This window comes from Martes martes, assembly GCF_963455335.1.
Source record: "Martes martes genome assembly, chromosome: 12".
Lineage (NCBI taxonomy): Eukaryota > Metazoa > Chordata > Mammalia > Carnivora > Mustelidae > Martes > Martes martes.
Window position 1 is genome coordinate 27847961 of NC_137900.1, and position 26865 is coordinate 27874825.

Sequence of the window (26865 nt, forward strand, 5' to 3'; positions counted from 1 at the left end):
TGACTCTGCAAAGCTGAGAAGAGCTAGTCCATTTAATGTAGTCTACAGGGCACACCAGCGAGTCTTTCATACAATGGTTTTAGTTAAATGAGCCTTTGCTAGAAAAAATGTTTTCATGAATCAGTTCCAAATGCTACTGTAGATATTCTAAAAATAACAAGCCCCTCTCTCAATGAAAAGGAATCCAATGAACAATTATTTTTCATGAGAAAAAGTATTTTCTCACCTTCATAAAACTAAATGAACACAACAATCCAGGAAAGGACTGAATCTAAAAAAATCCAACAATGAGAACAGTAAAGAGGAAAGGGGGATTCACACATCAGGGTGGGCGGCGGGGAGGGAGCGGTTAAGTTGTTAAGCAATTTACAAAGAAAGCAAGGACTCGGCCAGCCACTGTTTTAGCTGTTTTTTAACTAAGACATTTTACTGCAGTGTTTAAAAAACCCAGGATGAACAAACAGTTTGATCCCTTGGAATGACCACAGTAACACATGCAAGATTCTAACTATTTCACTTTTGGGATCAGGCCTACATTACACGTGGAGGCTGAAAGGAGAATGAAGTAAAAAGCATGCGGTTAGACTGGTACCTTAAAAAGACAAGGAATTAAAAATAAACGTTCTGAGATACCTTCAATGGCAATGCGCTTTTTGGGCCAATCCTTTGAGTCCCGAGATACAAATTCTTTAACACGAATACTGATCACTAAGTCAGCCAGATTGAATTCTAAAGCATAGAATCGAAGCATTTCCACCCAGAGCTGCCCAACTGGTACTGACGGCACATGCTTGAAATCAAATGTTAATGATACCTATTAACAGCAAAGAGAAAACACACAGGTGAGTTCAGGTGTCAGCACAATCTGAAAAACTAGAGATCATTCAAGCAAATTACAAAAAACCTGGAAAACCTTAGCAAAGATAGGAATTTGACAATCCATCTAGGTAAATCACATCTAGGTTATATTCTGTTTGTGGGAAAATGGCATTTCTACCCTGCACTCCTGGGATGAGAGCATGTTAAAATCTAACCATCATCATAGGAGCAGACGGGCAATTTTAGGCAACCAGGGGGGCACTCCTTATTTTGAAGCCTTAATGATAGGTGGAGAGAAACGTGCCCGGATTGCTACTCAGCACAGAGCCCTCCCTGGAACTGCCGCTGGAGGGCACCTCTACACTCACACACTCAAAAATGGGCGGCTTCTATAGGCGGAGAGCAAAAGGCAAAACACTCCTTTCATTTGCTCTGAGAAGTTACATAAGCTCACTGAATCTGCCAGGGACAACTGATTTTTTTTTTTTTAGAGGTTTATTTATTTAAGTAATCTCTATGCCCAACATGGGGCTTGAACTCATGACCCCGAGATCGAGAGTCTCATGCTGTTACAACTGAGCCAGCCAGGTGCTCCAAAGTCAAGTAACTCTTGATACCAAAAATTGATGCCAGTTTTACATTCACTGACTCTCAAACTGGAACATACAGTGACGGAATATACTGGAAGGTACGTAGGACCTAGAATAGAAACAAAAGAGTCCAAATACTGACTCTGCCACTTCATAGCTCTTAACTGCTCTTGGCCTTAGCCTCTTCACTCTCAGTCAGCATGACAGCATAGTGGCTAATGGAACTGGCTTTGCAATGGGACACTTGAGGCTTGAAATCCAACTCTGCCATGTACTAGCCACGTATGATCCTGGCCAAGCTCTATGCTGTCTAAGTCTCAGTTTCCTCATCTGAACAATGGGGATTACAGTACCCACCTCAGAGGGTTGTTGGGAGGACTGAGTGAGAGAATGTCTGTAAAGAGCTTAGCACAGTGCCTGGCACACATGTTCAAAAAATGGTCGCTATCATTATCGGCAGAGTAGGGACGGTACCACCTATAACACAGGATAGTTATGAGGATTAAATGAGAAACAAGGGAAAGCATCTGGCAGATTTGGTTGCTCTCTGTATTCTTTCACTTATAGTCAATTTTAAGTACAAGAAATCCATTTATCATGAAACATAATGTCACAACTGTAAGATGGCTCTTGCAAGGTAATCCAGTTCAACTCCCATTAAGTTACAAGAGAAAACTAAAGCCCGAAGAGTTGATGTGACTTGTCAAAGGTCCCGCTGCTTGTCAGCAGCAGAACGAGAACAACGGGTCTCTATCCTGGTACAGTGCTCTCTCACCGCACAACGCGATCACTCTTGACCCTGCCTAGGTCTTCATTTCTGAAGCGGTAGCAGGACTAATCTCTCCAAATAACACGAAAATGTAAACATCAAGTATTTGCTTGGGCTTACAGCAACAGCTTTTCCTTCTTAGGGATACAAATCTGTTGCCCATCACACTTTATTATACTGAGCTTCAAAACAAGTGGTACAGTATTTTATTAACCACTAAATCCTGGCCAAAAATATTCTTGTCAAGTATGATAAAGCCATTAGGTAGATTTACAAAGCAGAACTGCCTGAAATCCGAAGTTATCTAGGTCCCAAACACTGTAGTTGAGGACACAAAGAAAACCCCCAGAAATTGAAAGCCTCATTAAATTTCACCTCTTTATCCATAACCCTTATTCAGCATCGCTAAGGGCTCATAAGCATTTCACCAAGATGACTTGATAATACCACCACATGGAACTTACAAAAACGTGGACTTATCTATACTAGTGGTAGTTAAGCTGTTTCTCGTTATTGTTTTTCTTCTTTTAAAGTAGGAAACGCTTTCTTTCTCAAAAGACAAAAACAAAAATCCCCCCAAAACGACAAGTAACATTTACTGCTTGCTTACCACTTGCTTGGCACTGAGTTAAGCATTCTAGAAGTCAATGACTCTATCAGAGGGTACCAGTATCATCTCCATTTTTAGATGAGGAAACTGGGGCCCAGGAAGATTAAGTCACTTGCCCAAGGACACACAGCCAGGAAGTGGGACAGCTGGGATATGAATTCAAAGATTCTGGCTCCACAGCCTGTACTCTTCGCCACTACTGGAACCCCAAGAAGAAAACAGAAAAAAGTGGTGGTGTTCTGGTGGCAACGGGTTGAGTGGCACCACCTCTCTTCTCTCTCCAGCGCTCAAGGATTCAAGAAAACACAACTGGAGAATCTATGACTTGCCGCCACTTCCCCAATTTAGGCACGGACCAGAGGAGGGACAGGACTTGTTTGAGTACAGCAAGGAGTAGGATCCTGGTCTCAGAAGTCCTTTGTGGGTATTGCTGCCACTGCAAACCAGAGAGTTACGGGGAAGGTCGTGGGGTCAGGGCCCATGTACCAATTTGGGGCAGATTTCTATTCTTATTTCTAGTATAACGACATTGCTCAGATTTCTGTTTAAATTTCAACAGCAATTCTTTCCTCGTGCATAAATTTCCCTGCCTACCCCTAATGGTACGGATGAGGACACTGAAATGCATTATACCGAGTACTTCTTCACTGTGGATTCATTGATCTGAACTTTACCTTTTCTCATTACTTGTCTATTGCAAGGACTGAACAGACTAGGAAATGAAAACATCTACGGAAGAGTTAAGATAGCTGACAGATGAGAGGAGGACTGATAACTCACAGACTCCACAATTAACAGTGAAATCAAATATAAATGGCAAAATTATAAAATGAGAGAGAACAGACCTGTCCCCTTTTAACAGGCATTTCTTTTGGGGCCCCTTCTTTTGCTGTGTCTGCATCGCCGGCGGCACTCTCAGTGTATTCCCAGAACACGGTGTCGTTTTGAACATCTTTAAGGTTGAAGTTCCCTAGTTTGTTTAATGAGAATCCTTCAATCTAGGAAAAATTAGACATATCCTATTACAACGAGATAGAAAGGATTTTATATCAACCACAGTGTATTTATTTGGAAGAAATGAAAACATACCTGAAAATAGAAAAGGTTGTCAGTTTATGAACTGAGACATCTGTTCATTTAAAAACATTCTTTGAAGTAAAAAACTTAGTTTTCACTTGCAGAAGAAATGGTGATTTTGTGAAATATTTCTTTAGTAAACAGTCTATGAGAAGATTACACAGCCTGGGCTCAAGGCCACAGGTTCTGGAGTCAAACTGCACAGGTCCCAACCTTGGCTCCCTGGAGGAACTGTGAGGTCTCAGGTTTCTGTAAAAACAGGCTACACTAGAACTTCCTCCGTGATACTTGTGACATGAAATAATGGACAAAATCCACCAACACAGCATAGGGCACACAGTGAATGCTCAATGTAAGAAACTATTTCTACTGATGTTCCTGAGATGTCAATTGCTAAAGAACACAATCTGGGCCCAAAAGGTCTAAGAAATGTGGAACAAAGTTGAACAGGTTTTTTTTTTTTTTTTTTTACTGTGCGTTGGGATTGATCACAGGCTTTAAACTGGTTAAGGTACATGAGTCATGGTGCGAATGTGGTACCCTGTTTCTCAAATGTATTTCTACAACAAGTGGGACTACTTTTTTGGTTTAGTACACAGAGTAATCCCAAAACATAAGCCGTCCTGTCATTTCTCCTGTTCACAGTGGTTTCCTTCAAACTCAGGATAAAATTCAGTCCTTTGCAGGGCTTAGAAAGAACGTAGGTAATCTGTCCCTTTGCCACTGCTCAGTCCCATCTTCCCATACACCCCCCTGATCACAGTGCTACTCCCTCTGCTTTGAAGGCTCCTCCCGTAACAACCACAGAGCCACGCTCCCTGGGGGGCCGTGCTTTTAGGGCTCTAGCTAAGAAATCCTTGCCCACCCTCAGGCTGCAAAGATTTTTTTTCCTGTTTTCTTCTAGGTATTTGATTATTTCAGAGCAAGCGAGCAAGAGCATGAGTTGAGGGAGAAGCAGATGGAGGAGCATTAGACTCTCCACCGACCAGGGATCCTGATAAGGGGCTCTGTCCCAGGAGCCTGGGATCAGGACCTGAGCTGAAGGCAGAGGCTTAACCGACTGAGCCACCTAGGTGCCCAGGGAATTTGATAATTTTAACTTCCACCTTTAAATCTTTGATCTATTTTGAGTTAATTTTGGGGTAATTTGGGAGGCAAAGCATTAATGTTTATATATTTTTTTCCTTATTATCTAGTTTTTCCATGATCAACTGCTGAAAAGACTTTCCCCCAATGAAATGCATAGGCACTTTTGTTGAAAACAGTATCAATGCTTCCAATCCACAGACTTGGTATGTCTCTACATTTATGTATGTTCTTATTTAATTTTCACAGTAATATTCTAGTTTTCAAGTTGGAAGTCTTATGGATCTTTTGTTAAATTTATTCTTCATTGGTGTATTTTCAAGAAGCATTGTTAATGGAATTTTTCAAAACCTTTTTAAATGTTGCTAATATAGACAAGTACAATTGTTTTTTTTGTATATCATCTTTGTATTCTATGTTCATGCTAAATTTACTAGTAAGCTCTAGAGGTGGTTTTGTAATTTTCTGAGGATTTTCCATGTAAACCATCACGTTACCCGAAATAGAGAAACTTCTGCTTCTTCCTTTCAGGTTTTTTATTTTATTTTCTTTCCTTATTGTAATGATGAGAACTTCCTTTAAATATTTAGATAGAAATAGTGTGTGGGGGGGTGGTGAGATGGGGAAGGACACATCCTTTTTTGTTCACAGTGGTACAGGTAAAATATCCGGATTACAATATTAGGTAGGATGTTACTGACAGGTGTTTTTCATAAATGCCCATTTCAGGCTGAGAAAGTTCCCTTCTGTTCCCAATTTGTAGAGAGGTTTTGTTTTTGTTTTCTTTTAATCATAAATGAATGTTGAATTTTATTGTGTTTTTTTTTTTCCTGCATCTCTTGAGGATCACATGGCTTTTTCTCCTTTATTATTTTTGTGTATTTCTGAGTTGATTTGTTAATATTTTGCTCAGGGTTTCAGTGTCTATGCTCATGAGGGATACTGGTATATAATAGCTTTCTTTTGTGTGTCTGGTTTTGATATCAGGGTAATACTGGCCTCTTTCTCCTATCTTCTGAAAGAGCTTATGTAGTTGATATTATTTCTTCCTTAAACGTTTGGCAGAATTCACAAGTAAAGCCATTTGGGCCTGGAGTTTTCTTCATGGGAAGGTCTTTAATTACAAATTCATTTTCTTCAGTGAATAAAGGGCTACTCAGGTTATTTTTTTCTTGAATGCTCTTTTTGTGAGTCTTATAAGGACAGGTCTCCTTGATCTAAGTCTTCTAATTTTTTAGTATAAAATTGTTTATAGGGGCACCTGGGTGGCTCAGTGGGTTGGGCCTCTGCCTTCAGCTCAGGTCATGGTTTTAGGGTCCTGGGATCGAGCCCCGCTTCGGGCTCTCCACTCAGCGGGGAGCCTGGTTCCCCTTCCCTCTCTCTGCCTGCTTCTCTGCCTACTTGTGATCTCTTATCTGTCAAATAAGTAAATAAAATCTTTAAAAAAATTGTTTATAATATTCTTTTATCCATTTATGTCTGTAAGATCTAGAGAGAGAACCCCCCTTCATTCCTGATACTGTGTTCTCTCTTCCTTTCTCATGAATCTATGGGGGGCTTATCAGTATTACTGATTGAACAGCTGGCCTTGTTTTCTCTACTGTTACTCTATTTTCTCTTTATTGATTTTGTCCGTATCTTTATTTATTATTTCCTTTCTTCAAGAACTTATTGTGGGTTGCAACACCTGGAGGGCTCAGTCAGTTGAGCATCCCACTCTTGATTTCAGCTCAGGTCATATCTCAGGGTTGTGAGATGTGAGCCCTGCCTCAGGCTCCCCCCAGGTCCCATTTTCCTTGCTCTTTGTATATTGAGTAATTTTAGACTGCATTCTGGATACCATAATACTATACTGTATTGTGAAAATTCTGGATTCTTTATGTTGCTCCAGAACATGTGGCTACTTCTATAGGTAATTAACTTGGCTACACCAACTGCAGACTGTCTCTTCTCTGGTGGACAGCAATTCTGATCTCAGTTCATTTTTTTTTAAGGAACTGAGGTAGAAAGGCCTTTAGTGTGAAGTTTAATTTTGCTAGGAGTTAGGCTATGTTTACTGATTGTTGTAGCTGTAGATGTCAAGAGGCTAAAAAGTTTCTCTGGTGTCCTTGTTTTTGTCTTCCCTGTTGTTTTTGGGTTTCCCAAGAGATTTCTTCTGAATTGAGGTCTTTCCATTATAATCCCATTTTATGCAGGAGCCCTAACAATGTGGTAAGGTCTGGGGGAGGGGAAGCATTCTATAGTCCTATGATCAGGTGTCAGTCTTTTAGCTGAGCCTGTGGTCCTGGACTTGACAAAGTGCTTTTCAATCCTCCCCACCTGAAGTAAGACAAGAAGGCTCAGGAAAGGGGCTGGAATTGGGTATTTTTCTTTTCCCTAGGCCGGTTAGGCCCTGGTAAAAAAAAGTTTCACTTGAAGGCAGGCTTTTGTTTAGGAGAATAGTGTGCTCTGGGCATACTTCAAATGGTGACTTCTTTTCTCATCCTGCCAAAAGCACAACGGGATTTTTCTTGGATCTCCACCCTGAGAACCTGGTGGGGGTTCTTGGAGTAGAACCTATGAAATCACTGGGAGGTTCCCGAAGACGGGGGCCCTGCTATTTTTCACTCTCAGGCTTGTGCAGACTGAGCCTCCGGAACCACAGTCTAAGCCCTCTTACCCTGGTATTGGCTCTGCTCCTGGGCTTCTGCTCTAACAAGTTATAATTTGCTGTATTTGCCTGTCTCTCCAGTTCTAGGGGCATTGGCTTTCCTTGACCTAAAATCTCTGATAGATCTAAGAGTTGTTGATTTTCAGTTTATTCAGTTTTGTTTTGTTTTTCTTTTTGTGAAGACAGAGTGATGACTTCCAAGCTCCTTACAGGACAGACTAGACTGGTTCAGGAGTTGGTCAGAGACATGCTGAATTTACACAGAGAATTAAGGGTTCCATTTTCAGGATCTTTCCCTCCATGTTTTCCCCCTCTATCTGGTGGCCCTAGTTCCTCTGGCCAGAGAGAGGGCTGGTTTTGCTGTCAGAGTGCGTGCCTTCAGGGTAAAGCCACAAAAGAAGAACAGAAACTCACTATGTGTTGGCCACTTGCTCCAAAGTTTGACTCTGTCCAAAGTCTGCTTGTGCTTGTTCAGTCTCTAGAGACTTCATGTTGTTTTTTGTGTTTTGCTGAGAATTTATAGCTGTTATTTATACAAGGATCATTTGGTCAGGAGGTTGTGCCCCCCATCATAAGTAGAATTTGACTTTCTGTTGAAGGGGAAAAGAACAAATGTTCTTTGTTCTCCTGCCTTGGTTCAGGAGCTTTACATTCATGATCTCATTTCAGAATTTCTCAGGTGAGGACTCCGAGGCTCCAAGAAAATAAATAACTTGCTGAAGGTCCTAAGGACATGTGTAAGTGACAAGATCTGGAGGAACTGTAGGGCTAGCAAACTTTAGACTACTCTTTTTTCTATTATATTACCTGCCATCTTTCATGGGTAAATAACTGCTAAAAGCTAAATCTATACATATTTAGGTAGATTCCAAAGAACAAATTCTAGAAGACGAGTTGTTGGGGATAAAAGACACTGAGAAGACAGGGTTAAACCTGCTCATCAGTCACAACTCACTATGATTAATCCTAGTCAAATCAAAGTCTAATAACGATACATGGGAGTAAAAGGTCTGCGAGGACAGCCTCCGACACGGAAGAGGTCGGTGTAGGTTGGGAGTGAATGGTTCAACAATCTCTGAAGAGATAGATGAGGCACAGAGGCATGATATCCTGAACTTCCTAACTGGGAATTTCATCTTAGTTATCTGTATATTCCCTTTGGGGCCAAGTAAAATGACAAACCTACACAGTGCTTTAAAGATTTTAAGGAATCAACAGTTTAGCAACTTTTACAAACATAACTGAAATCTTCAAAGCATTTTGTACAGGAATAACAATGTAAAATTTCTGGCACCAATAAGGAGCTGAATTTAATTTCTTTTCCCGTACTTGCTTTATATTTCTGACCCTAGCAGAAGCTTCTAGTATTGGTTAAGACTTTAGCATTGATGCCTGATGAGTTTAAAATACTGAAAACTGTAGATCATTTCAGTTCAGGCAGTAGAGTGTGCCTTATTTGATCACAGAATTCAATCCATTTTTGGCCACCACATACCTGTTTCTGTGATTAAATCTTAAATAAACAAATGGTATAATCAAAAGCAAACTCAATGTCACTTTAGAGGATGACCAGTACCACTGCCTAGAATACACCAGCCACTGAACAAGGTACTCATACTACTGTATTCTTAAACAAATCCTGAGGAGAATCACATCACCAGAACAGAAACATCCCTTTCCCTGCATCCTCACATCAGTGACAGATGACTACTGAGAGGTGACCAGGACACCAGAAAAAGTAGATCTCACTAAGACAATAGTAAGCATGGGAATGCATACGATGTGTTCTAAAGGCCCTCTCAGGCACAGGAATCTAACTAGTTTGGTTCCATTCTAAACTCCTGTCTCTATGGGTTAAAGTGAAAGAAAAACCTTAAAGACCTTCACAGGCCCTTTTGGGTCTGATGGAAATAGTTACTCATCAGCTAAGGGTTGACTGCTCTCTCTTCTTTCCACCAGGACAGCTATCTGGCAGACACCCACTGGTCCTCTGCATTCTTTCATTTCAGTACCACAAGCACAAAGAAAGTACCCTTCAGGCCAGTGGGACACACAGTGGTCTGTGATCCCTCCTCCATGACAGAGTTTACGAGGGGCTCATTCTGCTTTGGTCTTTGTGCCTAGGACCCAGCAGATAAAGGTCCTTGCTCAATACTCACTATATAAGTAAAAAGAAAAAGCTTTTCCCTATAATCATATATTTTTCATATGTATTCATAGTTAAGCTACTGCTGCAGAACAAATCCTCCTTAAATGATGAGAATCCTGTGTACTTTAAGAAGAAAGGTGGTCACAGTACCATATGTGCCAAAATAAGCTTTTTACCAAGTTAGACTTTTTATATAGTAGGTATACATATAAGATTTTATCAAGATAAACACCTAGGATTTAAAAGAAAAGTTTCCAAAAGGATGAGAAGAATATTATTTTGACTTTGAGATGGAGACTTCTTCGATCCTATTTGAATAAATCAACTTTAACTTATGTAGAAAAAGAGTGGTCACATTACTGAATTCTAACTCATCTTGAACAAGAAAATACTATTCAAGAAGTGACGACAACATTTGCATCTTGCTGTCTCCATACTTCTTTTTTCTTTCGTTTCCCAGAGAATGGGGAATGCAGAGAGCTATTTAGACTAGAACAGAAAGTAAATTACAGCAATCGAATGCTTCGTACAGTTTGTCTGGAGGTGACTTGTAAATTTAAGTACCTAGTTATACCCAAAGGAAGTATGTACCAAAGGATAAATTTAATTCGGGTTCACAATGTCTTGTTTAAAATCCTCAGGACCCTACGTGTTTCGCAAATTAAAACACCAGCATCTTATAGTCAAATACACTAAGATTTCAGCAGTGAGAGGTATGAATATTCATACTAGCAAGATAAATAAATTCATGTTCGTTCTGGTTAAGTTTACATTTTGAAATTACGTGTAAGCAATTCTGGCCCTGTAATAAAATCAGTATCAGATATATAAGCAAAAAAAGTTTTATACCCATGATCCTAGATAAACAGGCAGAAGAGGTTCTTTCCTCTGTTGAAGAAAGAAAATGGCCATCAGGGCAAACACATAAGGTGGCAAGCCTCCTTCTTCAGGGCGATCTATACTGCAAAGCTACAAATAAGAGAAAAAAGGATAAGCATTCTTTTGTACCAGTCTATGATTTATATAATTTGGTCTAAAACCCAAAACACCACAGTGACAAAAAATAAAACTTCCTGAAACTTTTGGAGCAACCACATGTTGTGATGTTGAGGGGCAACTTCCATTTCAAATTTTTAATCTAATGTTTTTTTTTTTGTTTTTTTTTTTGACACCCACGGCAAATCCACTCGACTTGGTTAACACACTTGTTAGTGAAATCAAAATGATGGTTCAATCCTAAGTGCAAGCCAACTGGCTCTGCTCAGTTTAATGGTCCCCTCATCTGAACCTATTGCCTTAAAAATACATGCTTTGGGGCGCCTGGGTGGCTCAGTGGGTTAAAGCCTCTGCCTTCAGCTCAAGTCATGATCCCGGGGTCCTGGGATCGAGCCCCACATTGGGCTCTCTGCTCAGCGGGAAGCCTGCTTCTCCCTCTCTCTCTCTGCCTGCCTCTCTGCCTACTTGTGATCTCTGTCTGTCAAATAAATAAATAAAATCTTTAAAAAAAAAACAAAACAAAAAACATGCTTTGCTCAGAAAGGTGACTGGGGAGAGAATGTGGGCAAACTCATTAGCACCAACAGGATTAACCATTTAAAAAGCACAGCCTAGGGGCGCCTGGGTGGCTCAGTGGGTTAAAGCCTCTGCCTTCGGCTCAGGTCATATCTCAGCATCCAGGGATCGAGCCCCGCATCGGGCTCTCTGCTCAGCAGGGAGCCTGCTTCCTCCTCTCTCTCTGCCTGCCTCTCTGCCTACTTGTGTTCTCTGTCTGTCAAATTAATAAAAAAAAAATCTTAAAAAAAAATAAATAAAAAGCACAGCCTACTCAGTGACGAAGTGGGAAGCAGCTTTCAAAGAATGGCATGTTGTAATTATCAATTCACCCGGTTAAGACTGGTGCAATCCTTGGCTTATCCTGGACCGAGCAATAGGCACTATATATTGTTACTGCTGTATCTTTTTTTTTTTTTTTTAAGATTTTATTTATTTGTCAGAGAGAAAGAGAGAGAGAGAGAGCGCATTAAAGTGCACAGGCAGGGGGAGTGGCAGGCAGAGAGAGAAGCAGGTTCCCCACTGAGCAAGGATTCCTATGCAGGCTCCATCCCAGAACCCTGGGATCATGACCTGAGCCAAAGGCAGACGCTTAACCACTGAGCCACCGAGGTGTCCCTGTTACTGCCAAATCTTAATCAGTAAAGCTCTAGCTTTTCTCTATAAAGTACCTACACAGAATCTCAATTTTATAATCATGGGGCCTTCAATTTTAAGGAAATACTAAAAGCTCTAATAAATATCGAGATATCACACTTAAAACATTATAGAAATGTAAGCATGAGCAGAGAATGCCTTCAATTTTTTGGAGTTTCTGCATACATGATTATAAATGGTATCACTCAAACCTTCCTGTGCTTAAGAATCACATTGGGAAACTAGTTAGAATGTAAATTCTTGGGCCATATTCTATATTTGACCCACAAATCTGATTTTTAATAAGCACTATAAGTCATTTTGATCTTTTCAGCAATATGTTACAGTGAAATAGACACACTAAATTTTCCTTTCTGCAGACATTAAAATTTCTGTTCCAATGCTCAGATGCTTACTCTCTTCATGTCTATAAATATGCTTCCAAACATTTAAGATTAACCAGGCAAAAATCAAAGCAGACTGTTTATGCATACATAGAAAGTGTTCACACATTTAAAGAACTCAAGCCTACCTTTGCCCAGTGCCGAAAGGCAATCACCAAAGGAACCAGCTTCGATTCAAGTTTTCCAAGGGCAGTTAAATGGTTTGTTGTCAAACAAGCATTTTCATTTCCTGCACTCACTTTACAAAGAAGACCACTGGGGGTGGGGAGAAAGAAAAAGAAAGATATAAAGCATTACACAGGTATCAGGTATTATTTACACTGACAATAACTACTTTGCACTGATAATAAATATCTTCAAAATGAAAATAAAAAACTCACAAAATCTTTATGGGTCATTTGTGTCACTGCATTAAGAAAAAGACAGGGCAGCTATTTTCTGAGTGAACTTTATTTTTCAGAACTAAAACTCTGTATTTCCATACATTAAAACTATTTCTGGGGGAAATAAAAATCAGGAAAATACGGTAAAATGGTTCAAATGGGAGTAGGAATTCATCTTTGTAAAAGAGTGTTTTCCCAAGAGTTGGGGGAATCTGCCTAATGAAGAATCATTACAGCCTACAAACCACCCATGTGCTGTGGTGATGGTAATGCTTCCAGATGGAGGAACAGACACATGGGGGAAGTCACGCTAATTGTTATTCAGCACTGCTAAAAATGCTGCTAAAAAGGATGACAAAGTAAGGTGGCTACAGAAAGTAGCCCTTCGATAAAGTTGTTTTTTACTGAAATGAAATGGGTCAAAATACTTCCTTCCTCTGCTGTTTCCTTTCAAATAATTTTATTTTTTAAAAAATAAAACACCTTCTCCTCTTGCATAAAATGCCAACATATAGAGAGAATGCTAATAGTGAGCCTGTGAAATTAACTACGTAAGGAGCTTGTTATTCTAGAAATTGGACATTAAGATATAATAAAGTACATGTGCTCCTGGCAAGTTTCTATTTAATATGTAAACAGCTTAAAGAAACGGAGACCTTTGCTTTTCTCTGCACACCACCACTGGCACCCTAGCGTGGAAGTCTGCATCAACATCAATAAAAGAGTCTGAGGAAAGAAGAAAAAATATTAAGTAGGTTAATTAAACCTCTGTTTAAAAGCAGAACTAGATGAAGTACAAGTTGTGACTTAATCCGTTTGGCCTTCTGAAAGAGGATTACGAAATAAAGCTCTGAGATGACTTGAAAAGGGAAACAATATTATGTACAACAGTCAAGTAATCACGTTAATTTAAAACCCTTATTTTGTAAGACTCACATTTGATTAGAGCTGACTCATTACTGAATCAGAATATTTAAATGTTATGTGGATAAGGTAATTAGAAATGTGGATAGGATACATTCAAAAACAAAACTGCTGCAAAAGCTACTGTAAAATATCTGGGCTCAAAATACATATTGACTGAAGTAAGAAGAAATGTTTCAATGTTTCATCCAACCCAAACAAGAAGGATGGGAAAGACTAATTCATGGGATGAGACAGTTTAATGAGTCATCAAGTCCTAAGCCAGACATTACTTTGGACACTGATAACCCTAACCAGGAGCAAATATTTGATGACTTATTAATCAGGGTTGGGTCACACCTATTTATCATCTGTGAGGTATTAATTTAAATCAAAGAATAGTTTTCTGTTTGGATATTACCCACAGAAATAATTAAAAGATGCATGACTTCCTTCCTATTTTCAACGTTTGACAAATAAGATATATCCAAATTATGACAAAAGAAAGAAAATTTAGAGCAAAACGTGGGAAGAATTGGCCTTACCACTGTTCTTTAAACATTCTTGAACAAGTAAGAGAACATCTGGCTGAGACATCTAGGAAACAAATCAATGAATACATTACTAATCCACACATAGGAAACAAATCAATGAATACAATAATCCATAAGTATTGTTGTTTCACTGAGATAATACACAGTCATTGGAAGTTATCCAAACTCCTTTCCAAATTAGAAAGCACGCTGCTACCCCAGTAAATAAATTAATCATTATGCTACGTGTACACATCAGTCAGAGATAGAGATGAACGCCAAATGAGGCCAAGTGATCTGTTGCACAGTCAACTCCTGCATAAGGAATTCCTGACATAAGCAGCCTCTCCGCAAACCTCCAAGACGTGAAACTGTTCATGTTGCCGATCACTGTAAGACTACTTCAACAGATTGCTTGCTGGTCTCCACTTCAGCCTTGCTGTCTCCAGTACTTGCTCCATGTAGGAACCACAACCACTTAACCTCATAAATCAGACCTAGTCCTGCCCCTCCTTAAAACTCTCAATAGCTGCCTACTGCCCTTAGGTCACAGTGAAACTCTTTACCGAGGCCCACAGATCCTGCATGTTGGGCCCTCGTCCTAATATTCCGGCCGCTTCTTTCTTCCGGTCCTTCCACCATGGCTTCCGTTCCACCTTCCGTTCAGCTCCCTGACTAGGCCAAGCTCTGTAGGGATTTAGGGTGCTTGCAAACACTGCTCTCTCTGCCTGAAACACTCACCCTTTGACTTCCTTATTCCTTTTCATTGTTTAGAGCCTAGAGTCAAAGCCATTGCTTCAAAGGGGACTTCATGATGGCTGGATCTACACATCTCCTGTTCTTTTCTGTCACAGAACCTTGTTTCCCAACATAGTTCTCATTCTAATTAATCATATATATGTAATTACTTATTTCCTCCACTAGGCATGAGTTCCACGAGGGAGGAATCCTAACTGCTTTGTTCTCTGGGATCTAGGACAGTGCCTGGCATACAACACGGACTCAGTTGAGTATTTGCTAAATGAATGATGACACCAAAATAACTACTATGCTGGTAAATTACTAACTTTGATTGAATTTTAATTCAATTTTAATTCAAGTTTAAATTTAATCCAATTTTGACTAAAGGTTAAAAGATGAGTAAAATCTATTGGTCAGCTGACCATGTAGCTATAGCAGTCAGGGATGGCAATGAATGAGAAGCTGTATGACAGAACATGTGGGGATGGTGCCCAGGAATCCTCTTCATTATTTTTAACTAGCAAACCAGGTAAATGGGCATAAACCATCTGCAAACTGGCCTGGGGAACCAGCAGTGGATGAAGAGATGATCTATTAGAGTGCCTTCCAGATTCAAAATTCTGATTCACATCTTTTTCAATCACATTTAAACCAGAAATCCAGGCTAGGTGTGAGTCTTCAAAAGCCTAATTATTTTAACAAAGTAGGTGTACAGAAGTAGCAACTTAGGAGCGAATGGAGTTTTCAGGTCACAAATGTTGCCACATCCACAGTGTTTAAAATCTGAAATTCTTCTCTGACACTGGAAAGTTGATTTTACCAAGATAATTTAATCTTCTCAAGTTAACAGAACCTAAAAAGCCCCATTAGAGTCACATAGTTAGAAAACCAGCATTTGAAGTATACATGAAAGATCTATAAAGAAGTACAGAAATCTGTACAGTATTAAAAGAAATGCGCTAAAATTGAAGGTTGGCAGAAGAGCATGGAACTGGAAGTTTTAGGGGGGAAAGCTGCCACTTATATTATCTTCAAGTATCTAAATATACTCTTATATAGCTCACATTTGAAAAAAAAGAATTTCCAGACCACTTTGTGAAAATTTCAACATTTTATTTTGTACTTACAATGGCTGGAAACTGAATGTCGATATTTACATCTGAATTTTTGAAACCCAATCTGCTACAGGATGACCCATATAATCTCAGAGAACAATCTGAAAAAAAAAAAAAAAAAAAGTAAGTCATATATAAGGTGAAATTTCTTGAAAGTCATAACAAAACACTGCCATTTAAGACATGGAACCATCAATTAAGACTATGCATGAATGTAAGTATTCAAATCTGGTATAAATAAACAAAAAGGAACAGCTGGCTCTTTGCTTGTATTCATCTTGTTTTATGTAAGGGGGAAGGCTGTATTGTCTGCAGTTTAGGTTAACAGCTACTCTTTTATGCCAATTGTAAAACATCTTTAAAAAATTCTAACTTATTTTATATTTTGTGCAGAAAATATTATTTGCCAGGATTTTTACAATCTGAAAGTCAAAAACGATGCCTAACTTTGTCTTATACTTATAAACCTGATAGTATACTCAAGAGTTAGTACAAACATTTAATCTTTTAGAAAACACACACACAGGTATAATTTCCTGTAAAGATCATGTTTCAATAGAATACTCATAAAAATCAGCATAAAGTTACTTTTCAGTATGATTATGAACAAAAAGACCCTTAATACAATATGCTCTCTTAGGGAAAACTTTTGAAAAATAATTATAAAATTACTGATATAACTTAAAATGTTAGGCAACAAGCAATTCACTCTTCAGAGGAAGACAGGTGTGTGTGTGTGTGTTTGCTGCCTATATTTATTTATGGCATTTCCCCCCCATGTTTATAAAACATTACTGTGCCAAAAAATTATCTCCTTTCCACCAGGGGTTTTTGTGGGGTTTTCTAGGTTTGTTAAGTCAAGTGGTTTCTTTGAGTTTTAACAGTTTTCCATGACAAAGTATATTAAATTTTATAATGGAAATCTACAGCAAAAATCATTGACATTACAAATCCCTTTCTTGGAACTTGTCTATAACACAAAGGATGAGATACAGATACAATGAAATGAACAGATCCTTGCCCTTTATTTTTATGAAGGTATACACAAGTATGAATGATAGGCCATATGAATGCTTTTTCAGTAGAACAAATGGTTCTACGGGGGATATGGTGAAAACCTCTGAATACTGATTCCAATCCTAACTGTGGGTTAGAATCACTTGTGGAGCTTTCTAAAAAATAGTTTTCTGTGGCTCCACAGACATAGCCTGGAAAATTTAATCAACAGTACACAAAATCTATTACAAAATAGGTTCAGAGCTCATTTTAGATGTTGCAATTATTTTTAAAAGTGGTTAAACAGAACCTTTTTGGGACACAGATAACCTGAGAATGACTCAAATATACTTTTTATTTTAACTCAAAATGTTGCGCCAATTTGAATAGGTAGGAAGGTAAACAGGTAGATACACAAGAGTCCCACAGTGCCCCCATAATCTGGAGCATTTAACTTAAAGTGCATGTGTACAAGGAAATAATGAACACAGGTTTAATGACAGTGCACATCAAAGTCTTTGTTACCTTGGGGGAAAGCCAGAAGAAACAAAAACACACAAATATTAAGAGCTTCAGGACATGGTAACTCAGTTTCTATTAGATGAAAATTACTACGGGTTGGAAAAATGCATGAGGCACTTTTAGGTAGCTAAATAGAAAAACAAATCTAGAAAATACCTGGTAACTTGTGTTGGAACACATTTCCCATGATACGTTTAATTTCTAGTCTCTGTTCCAAGTTCTCATTGTGTAAGCCAAACTCCTGTACCACTTTGTCAATGGCAATACCAATTGCATTTATCTGGGAGGGTGTAGGCGGGGGTAACGTAGTGAGCAACTCTTCCTCTTGTTTCTCCTTTTAAGATCAATATTGAGATTAAAAATGACTCACACAGTTTTTACCTTCTACCATTCACTGAGATAACACCCTGTAGAATATTCTGGAATATTTTTCTTAGCTCTCCCTCTCACCTTAGCTGTGTTAGTCTTCAGTTCATCGAACACATATACTTCTTTATGCACATAAAGTGATAATAGAAGGCAGGCAAAAATAAGGAAAAAGTGCAGGCAAAAAACATTAAAAGCAGCAATGACAAATTATTTGCTTTCTTATTACGGGCATAAGGGGTATACCAAGGTCCTATCAATGACTTCACTCATCCTGATACTGTTCTTAATGAAATTCACAAGACTGCCCAGCAAAACATATCTGACCAATGTATTTTGTCTAAAATAAATTCAGTAATATAAGTAGTGAAGTTATTAATATCATGCCCTTAAAGACAGGAAAGTCACAATGATGACAAGTAAAAACAACTAACAAATAAACATTTGTTCGGGTTACATTAAACTTACCTTAATGTTTTTCTTGTGCCTCTTCTCTTTGATGTGCTTATGGGCAAATGCAATGGATTCAATTAAAACATCACAAAGTTTGCAGGTGTACTTAGCTGTAGGGTAGTTTCTTGGTCGCTATAATTTGGAGAGATTTAGAGATATGTATATACAGTATCTTCCAAAACAGAGGCAAACAAAAGTTAGCCAGAAATGATTTCCCCATCACTTTAAAAACTGTTAATATGTTATTGTCACTCTTAACCACTATCCTAATGGCCATTTTTGGGAAGTGATTCTATTAAATCAAATTGAGTATCACTTTTAACTCACAGTGCTTAAATGCTAATAACTGTAGTAGGATGCCTAACTCATCAAAGCATACGTTCCAATTGCTAGCACAGCTTAAACCAAGACAAGGACTTTAAGTAACAAATAAAAGACATTACCCTTTTTAGCCTGTCAATGAAGTCTCTTTTTAATCGCTCCTCTGCCTGCTGTAAGCCCAGGAGCTCCTTCGTTGAAAGCACAGACTCGTCAATCACGGGGCCTTCCAAGTCTCCGTCCTGCTCATTTTCCTCATTTCTAGTCCTACGTGGCTTCCGAGGTCTCGACCTCTGCTTCTTGTTTTCTTAAGTTAGGGGGAAAATATTATTGGTAATCTTGAGTAATACCGCTCTGACAAAAAAGCAGACCGTACATATTTATTCATACATATTTATTAACTAAATAATGTGATTATCTGAACGAGATCTGAACACAGCAAAAGGAAAGCTCTTCCATGGATAAAATGCGTGAATACTCATTGGCCACCTCATCTGGATACACCAACCCATAGAAATCCTCTTTTGGAAACACTGGAAAAGAATTCGCTTCAACAATACAACGTGATTTTATCATTTCTTCCAAGTATACTCCTGAACATATTCAGCAATAGTAAAAATTGTCCTCTGAAGGTAAGTATACTTGTAATTCTAATACACCTAAGACGTTATGATATACAATATAAATGTATCAAATATATTCTGGTATACCTGTTATTCTAATGAAAACTTTCATTTTTTTTTTTTTTTTGTAAACAACCTCAACAGAGCAAAGACTGACAATATGATCTCCAAAGAACTCAGAAATTAACTACATTCTCACGTGGAATGAAAATCCATCATTTAGTTGTAAATTCAGCTTTCATGTAATTGGGCCCTCTCCCCACACGGATATAAGCAGTTCAAGCCAAAATTTTATTTACAATGGACAACTAGTTCCCATCTTATCTTTCCTTTCATTTTTGCTTCTTTGGACAGCCTGTACAATAAGCACATTTCAAAGAAAAAAAGGCCGTTAGTTGAAATAAAAGTTTTCTACAAGTATAGACTAATTCATTTAATCTCTGCTGTTAGTTCTACAATCTTTATAACTAATAAGTCAATCTATTGCCTTTTTTAAATTTACAACTTTTCTACCTGTGGAACTGAAGATGACTGTGGGATTAATCTATTAAAAAATTGTTTTAAATAGCTTTGATAACCTCTATCAAGCTCTGAAAATAAATCAGTGTTACATATGATTAAAATAAAACTCGTTTCCCCAATTAAAATTGTGATAAATGGTTTGAATAATGTTTAAATGGCTGATCAAAAATTACTCTTTCAAAATATAAACCTACTGAAAAGCCCTGCATGAGGCAATTCCTATGTCAAGTTTTCAGTGGAACTCATTTCTTGTACAGCAGTTACAATGAACCAGTTGTCTGAAAAAACTTGTGAGTCAGAAAAGGGAAATATAGGATCTCTAATTTGCAAAAAGCTGTTGCCAACAACTCTAAAGGAAAAGTAGCAAGCACTGTGCTCAAAGTACCATAAGATGAATATACAATGAAATTCCATAAATAGCTTCTCTAAGTGGCAATTGAAAGAAATTAAAGTATTAGGACAAATAGTTTCTTTTCTTTTAAAGTCATCAAAAGGGGCCAAACAAATAAAATACTACAAGGTAAGTAGTCATTTGTGGAGAAAAACCAGTCTACTTTTAATACTTGCTTTTTAACACTCCTCTACTCCCAATTAAATTATCACCATCTTTTAAGGACTGTGCTCTCCATCTGCATCAACTTCTGAGATAAGCACTTCTTTTAACTCAGAGGTGTGTCTGTTCTCATTTAATTTGTGTATCTTCCAAGCTCTACTCTAAATAATTATATCTGATTTCAGTGTTCACAAGTTTCCTACTTTGGCAAACACTCATTAGAGATTTACACAAATATGTGCAATACCATTAGAAAAGTCCATATTAGAGTCAGTTAAATGTCTGCCATTGGCTCAGGTCGTGATCCCAGGGTTGCGGGATCGAGTCCCTCATCAGGCTCCCTGCTCAGTGGGGAGCCTGCTTCTCCCTCTCCTTCTGCCATTCCCTGTTTGTGCACCTGCTCTACCTCCTGTCAAATAAATAAATAAAATCTTAAAAAAAAAATACAGATGAATCCCTACTTTAAAAAAAAAAAGAATAAAGTCCATATTAGTTATACTACAGTAATTGATATGGAACCAAATCCCATTTTTAACTCCTCCTCTCTCGAATCACAAAGGCTTTTCATGTAACTATATTTGCTGTCATCTTCTGGAATGACAACTTCCCTTCAAAGAGCACGATTAACTCCTTTTTTCCTTTTAAAGATTTTATTTTTAGGTAATCTCTACATCCAACGTGGGGCTCAAAGTCACAACCCCAATATCAAGGGTTGCATGCTCCAACCGAGCCAGCCAGGTGCCCCCACTCCTTATTGTCTTTATACAGAGAAGGGATGGCTGCAGAAATTCTGTCTGATGACGATGACGACGGCAGCTGTCATTATGGAGCATTTTTTATGCGACAGATGCAATGCAAGTACTTGATGTGCACTGCCTTGTTTCATCCCCGTAGTGATCCTGTCATAGATGCTGATACTGCCCCCATCATCCAGATGGGGAAAATGTTGGCCCAAGAAAATAACTTACTCAGGGACTAATGACTAAGTGAAAGTAATGGGATTTAAAATAAAGATTAAAGCATGGATGGAATTCTGACATTCAGCCTTTTATCTAACAATATAAGAACTGGAAAGAACTTACTGAAATCCCCCCTTGTAGCCATTCACATCTAGAGTAGACCATAACTGACAAGACAGTATCACCTTCCAAACTGAGATTCACAGGACTGCATGGTAAAAACGGTCAAATAAAGTCTCAGTGAAGGGAATCTTGAAAGACAAAACTGGATATTGCTAAAAAGTTCCCACAATTACATAGAGGAAGACTACCTGGCTCTTGCAGGTGTCTTGTAACATGAATTCTCTGTGTACAGTATTCCAAGTTTCCCATATTTTATTTGCATATGGCCCATGATACCATTCACAAAGGACATGTGTATATGAATGGATATTTTCCAGCTAAGATCACTAATGGCATTGTCCCAAATACATTAAATTGGCAATCTAGGATATTTGAAGGATGAAGTACAGGGCGGTAACACAGAATTGGAAAACAGAAAATAAGAATTAAAAAACAAAGCAACTCTAAGATAATTTTCACTGGCTTCTCACATCATTTAATGAGACCCTTCCTTAAGACAGAATTCTGATTCAAGGAAAATTTCAGTCCCTTTAATGAGATCCTTTTTAGGATCCTGAGTGCAGTGCAAAGTTTATACTTCAAATTGAATTTCTCTCTACAGTAAGTTATTTTATACCAAAGCTTAGTATTTCCCTTATGAAGATGTTCAAGGGCGAGAAGCTGAACAGTTCATCTCGCAGTTGGGAAAGCACATACGTATTTTTCATTTACAGAGAACATGGGGGTTTGGGCACTGTCTTCAATTAAAAGGACAGTAAAAATGTATGTACTTCCTGTTCAAAACCACTTAAAAGTAACTTTCTTAGCTGCTTTTCAGACTAAACAAGAATACATATACAAGAAGTTTTTAGTCTGTTAACAGTCCCTATTAATGTCTATCTGGTTGCAAACTTTTATTCTATAAATCTTTGTTTTTATAATGCTACTCGAGACCAACGTTTTCTGGTAAAAGATTATTGGTAACTGTGTTAAGATGTCCATGTCCTACCTGGACACAATAATATAGAAATATTTAAATATATGAAGACTTTAAAAAGATAAACACCAATCAAAAGCCGAGAAACTATCAATGTGTTTGGTTTCTCTCTGTCAGATTCAAGGTCCAGTGAGGCTGAGTTAACGGCCAAAGCAGCACAGCGCTCAATTTCAGTTCCACTTCCTCAGCCACTACCCCAGTAAATAAATTTAACCTCGCCAGACCACAGCAGCCTGCTTTTTTGAAAAGTTGTGACTGTACCCTGATGTATCACAACAGAGCACTAGATCAGACAATTCCTTCAATTTCTTTCTAGCTTAAAGATTCATGAAGCCAAGCTTTTTCTCTCCTGAGATTCCTTTATAACACCTCATTCTATTTCTACTATACAAGGCATATTCTCTTGCTTTTCCTACCTTAAGAAATCTAAAACGGCACCTCTTCTCTCATTTAAGACTATCATAAGACTCCCTAAAGATAACAAATGACGTTTTCTGTTAAGTATTCTAAATGTCCAGATCACAAATTCAAATGCCTTACCAGTAACATGCATAAATGTAACTGGCCACTGTGAGATAACACGTAAGAAAAGGGCTTCTGGATACCGAGGAGAGTGCCAACATTGCCTAGATTCATTTAAATTAAAAAAAAAACTTTAAAATGCCGGCCAATTTGCCACCCATTCCATATGGTCACTAAAAAAAGGCTTACTGCCCGGCAGCTGGGTGGCTCAGTTAGGAGTCTGTCTTTGGCTCAGGTCATGATCCCAGGACCCTGGGATCAAGTCCTGCATAGAGCTTCTTGCTCAGCGGGGAGCCTACTTCTGTCTCTCCCTCTCTGTCTTTGTGTGTTCAGGCATGCTCTCTCTTTCTCACTCTCTCTCTCTCAATAAATAAAATCTTTTAAAAAAAGGCCGACAGCCAATATATTTAAAAGCCCATTTTCCCAAGCATAATTTACATTTTCAGAATAAATACTGTTTTACTTTTCCCTTCAGATTTATTAGTTTCTTTCATTTCAGTAACTACTGTCCATTAGCTAATTTTCCTGTTTATAAAAATCACTGCTACATGGACAAAATCTATTCACCTTTTAGAAAAACTTATACTCACTTTGAGGCAATTATTATCAAACACAGAGGGCACTTAGAAATGGGTTTTGGTGCTACAGAAACTAAAAGGCAAAACTTTCATCTGTATTTCCTGACTTTCAAAACTTAATGTGTCCCAGCCTGTTTGCCATGGTCACTTTTGAGGAAAAAAAAAAAAATCGTGGACTACGCTCCTGTGGAGATCGATACTCCATCCAAAAGACAGATAACCCTCTGTGATAGGAAATACATACAGTCTATATTGTGTACTTACATTGAATACGATTTTTTTAGCTTTATATTCTGTCATTTATATTATGGACGCATTCGCCATTCAAATACAAAATTACAATACATAATTTTAGAAAATACATATACACCACTCAGAAAATATGATATAGTCCCCAGGGCGGTGGAGTAAAAGGCACCAATGGGAAATATGTTTACTGAAGTAAAATGGGCCTCAGAGCCAAGTGAACTTTTGAAGTGATCAGTACATGCAATGTTTTTAAGTTGCCCAAATACCATGATTACAATTTTTAAAGTATTCACATTAAATAAGCAGGAACTATGAAAAATCGGAACTACATTGCTGAAAATAATAAACCTCATTTGGATGAAAAAGACATTGCGACTTTGGAGTTGTAACTTGACAAGTTGGAACACATTACCAGGGCTTCCTGCTTCCATTTCTGACATGGTTTCTAGGCTTGTCAAGTCTTTATGAAGTAGTCGTCTTACAGTTCTGCAGCCTCTTGTGTCTTGCCACCTATATCCATCCTCACTTTCTTGAAAGGAGTCTTTTCTTGGTCGGTTTATAACAGGAATTCTAGGTCCAGGTTTATATTCCCTCCGACTGTCTGAATTACCAGCAAGTTCATCAGAGAGCCACCTCTTACTCTGATCTTTGTGGTTGTCATTTATCCAAGCAGGTTGACTGTAAATTGGGTTTTTAAATGCATAGGGATTGCTGGAAACAGCATATGGTCCTTTTCTGGGGGTACTCCCATAGTTCCCTGGTGTTATTTTTTTTTTGGGAAGGCCTTTTTCCATTTTACTGCTATGGCCTTTAGCATAATCATCCATTATCAAATAATCTTGCTGGGGGTGACCCCTTCTGAAATCCTCATCATCTATAGTCCCTCGGTCCTTAGCACGTTTCACAAAATATGGTTTTGCTGCATCTCCCATGGTCTTTGACTTCAATTTTCTTACTCTGCACCTGAAAGAAGGCATTTTGGGAAATCATCAAACTGTAACAAGATATTGAAATACAACACGTTTATTGCACAGATGCTCAAAAGCCTATACAAACTCTTGTTTTCCTAATTTTCATCTCATTCTAATAATCAGCGCATTACACTGAAAGTTGGGAGGCTTGAATCCTGTAATATTCTTCACGAAAATTAGTACTTACTACTTAACATGAAGATTATATATGTGACTAAGGGAAGCTCCCTACAGTCTCGAAAACTGCCGTATTAAAAAATGTTACTCATATCAAGTTGGGTGGCTTTACCAATAAAACAAAAGTTCTCCACAAAACCAAACAAAACCCTCATTCCCAAACCTCTGTTGTTAGAAAACTCCGGAAACGGTCTTAAAAAAAAAAAAAAAAGTTGGCAATTACTTTTAAGTGTTATACAAAGTAACCGAAACTTTCTGTGAACATAGCTCATCTCCACTTTTCTGTCCCTTCTCCGTCCTTCAGGGAAGGGCCTCGGCTCCCCCTCGCCACCACTATCCAGAACCAGGGGCTTTGATCGCTTGGCCTGGGGAGGGCCTTGCGGAGGGGCTTGCTCCCCACCAAGGCTTCCCTCGTCAAGGGGGCTAGATTTCAGATTAAGAGACAACTACAGCTAACCTCCCCAGTCTTCATTCTCTAACGCCAAACAAGTCTGGTTTAGTCACGGACAGCAGTTCTCCCTCTTCGACCCGGTGTGATCGCCCCACCCCGATCTGCCTCAGTTTACACCCTTCGGGGCAGGAGGCAGAGAAAGAAAGAGGAGGCGTCCCCGCACTCCTGGCCACGAAGCCACCTCGGGGACCAGGAAGCAGGAAGTGACCTGCCTCCTCGATGGGGTTCCGGGGTCCCCCCGGCCGGCCCGGGGGCCGGGGCCGAGTGCCTCCACCCAAGTCCCTGCTTCTCCGGCGCCGGCAGGGTCTGACACAAAGTGAAGATGCGGACTCGAATCCGAGAGCTCAGTCCCCGCCGGCCTGAGGGCTCCCAGGTCCTCGCAACTGGGGCGAGGAGGCCGGCGGAGGATGGAGCCAACGTTTCTCTCGGGCCAGGCCCGCCCTCTACTCCGGAGACCAAGGAACCCACCGGAGACCCACCCCGGAGGCTGGTCTGGGAGGGACGCGGGGAGAAAGCTCCCGAAGCACTCACCACCTCCGCCGCGGTCCCCCGCCTCTTCCTGTCCCGGCCGGGCTCCCTCTCCGTGTTTTCCTTCGGCCCCACTTCCGGCGCTCAGCGCTGTCTCATTGTGCGCTGTTCGGAGCCGGCGGTGCCCCCGCCCGAGCGCTCCGCCGCTCACGCCGGAAACGCGCGCCGCGCCCGTAGGCGCCGGCCGCCCAGCCCCGCCCCGCCCCGCCCCCGCCCCGCCCCCGCCCCGCCTGCTTCCGCCGCCGCCGTACGACGCGCGCTCCTGGGCTCCGGACCCGGGTCAGGCAGCAGTACTCCAGCTTCGTCCCTCCTCTTCTCGCCCGGGCCGGCTTCACCCGGGCCGCAGGTCTCTTCCAGGCCTTGAAAGCTCCGCGGAAGCGCGGGGAGCAGGCCTCTGGTTCTCCGCGGGAGGCGCGGGGCTCGCTCGGCTCGGACGCCCGGCGGCTCGGCTTTGCCCCTGGATGCTCTCGGTTGCGTCCAGGGCAAGTGCATCCTGACGCTGAGGCCTCGTGGCGCTCTTGCTGTTTTTCTGACGAGTCCGAGTGATATAAGGACTCAGCGAGGTCTTTTTTGCCGACCGTTTAGAAATGTCAGTGTCTAATAATCCGTCGTTCACCCAGATCTCATTGTGGTCAGGAGAGATGCTCTGCTTTTTTCTTAGGTTGTCTACGGGTTGGTTTTACTTAACGAAACGAAACTGTGTATTCAAGAATGTGTGTAATCACAAAGATGACCTGGGAGAGTCATGGTCGAGTTTTTGAACCTTCGTTCAAAGACACGTCTGGAACTCGCGAACAAACAACTCGGGGTTCCCTATCTTTTCTTCTTTTGACCTTCTTTGCTGTCCGTCATGTTCTAAATGCTTTGAAACGAATAAAATCAGAGAGCGTTGAAAAAGTGTGGCAGTTTTGGTTTCTCTGCTTTTTAAGAGCATTAAATTTAAATCCACGAGATGCCGGGGG

General features: G+C 39.7%; 1 protein-coding gene across 4 annotated transcripts in view; it reads right to left on the minus strand.

The window, feature by feature from the left end:
• Positions 1–26023, minus strand: part of TUT7 (terminal uridylyl transferase 7) — a 61137-nt gene extending 35114 nt beyond the window's left edge. For 3 of the 4 annotated variants that reach the window (XM_080819439.1, XM_080819436.1, XM_080819438.1), the window contains exons 1-12: positions 25907–26023; positions 24189–24739; positions 18797–18978; positions 18369–18485; positions 17691–17868; positions 16029–16117; positions 14173–14224; positions 13381–13450; positions 12470–12596; positions 10600–10719; positions 3634–3786; positions 634–814 (exon numbers count right to left, since the gene is read on the minus strand). In XM_080819439.1, the coding sequence (XP_080675565.1) occupies positions 634–814; positions 3634–3786; positions 10600–10719; positions 12470–12596; positions 13381–13450; positions 14173–14224; positions 16029–16117; positions 17691–17868; positions 18369–18485; positions 18797–18978; positions 24189–24708 (1789 nt within the window). In that variant the 5' untranslated portion in view covers positions 24709–24739; positions 25907–26023. Of the gene's footprint in view, positions 1–633; positions 815–3633; positions 3787–10599; positions 10720–12469; positions 12597–13380; positions 13451–14172; positions 14225–16028; positions 16118–17690; positions 17869–18368; positions 18486–18796; positions 18979–24188; positions 24740–25381 lie in introns of all 4 variants that reach the window. The other variant, XM_080819437.1, reaches the window with a different exon arrangement.
• Between the last annotated feature and the right edge of the window lie 842 nt (positions 26024–26865).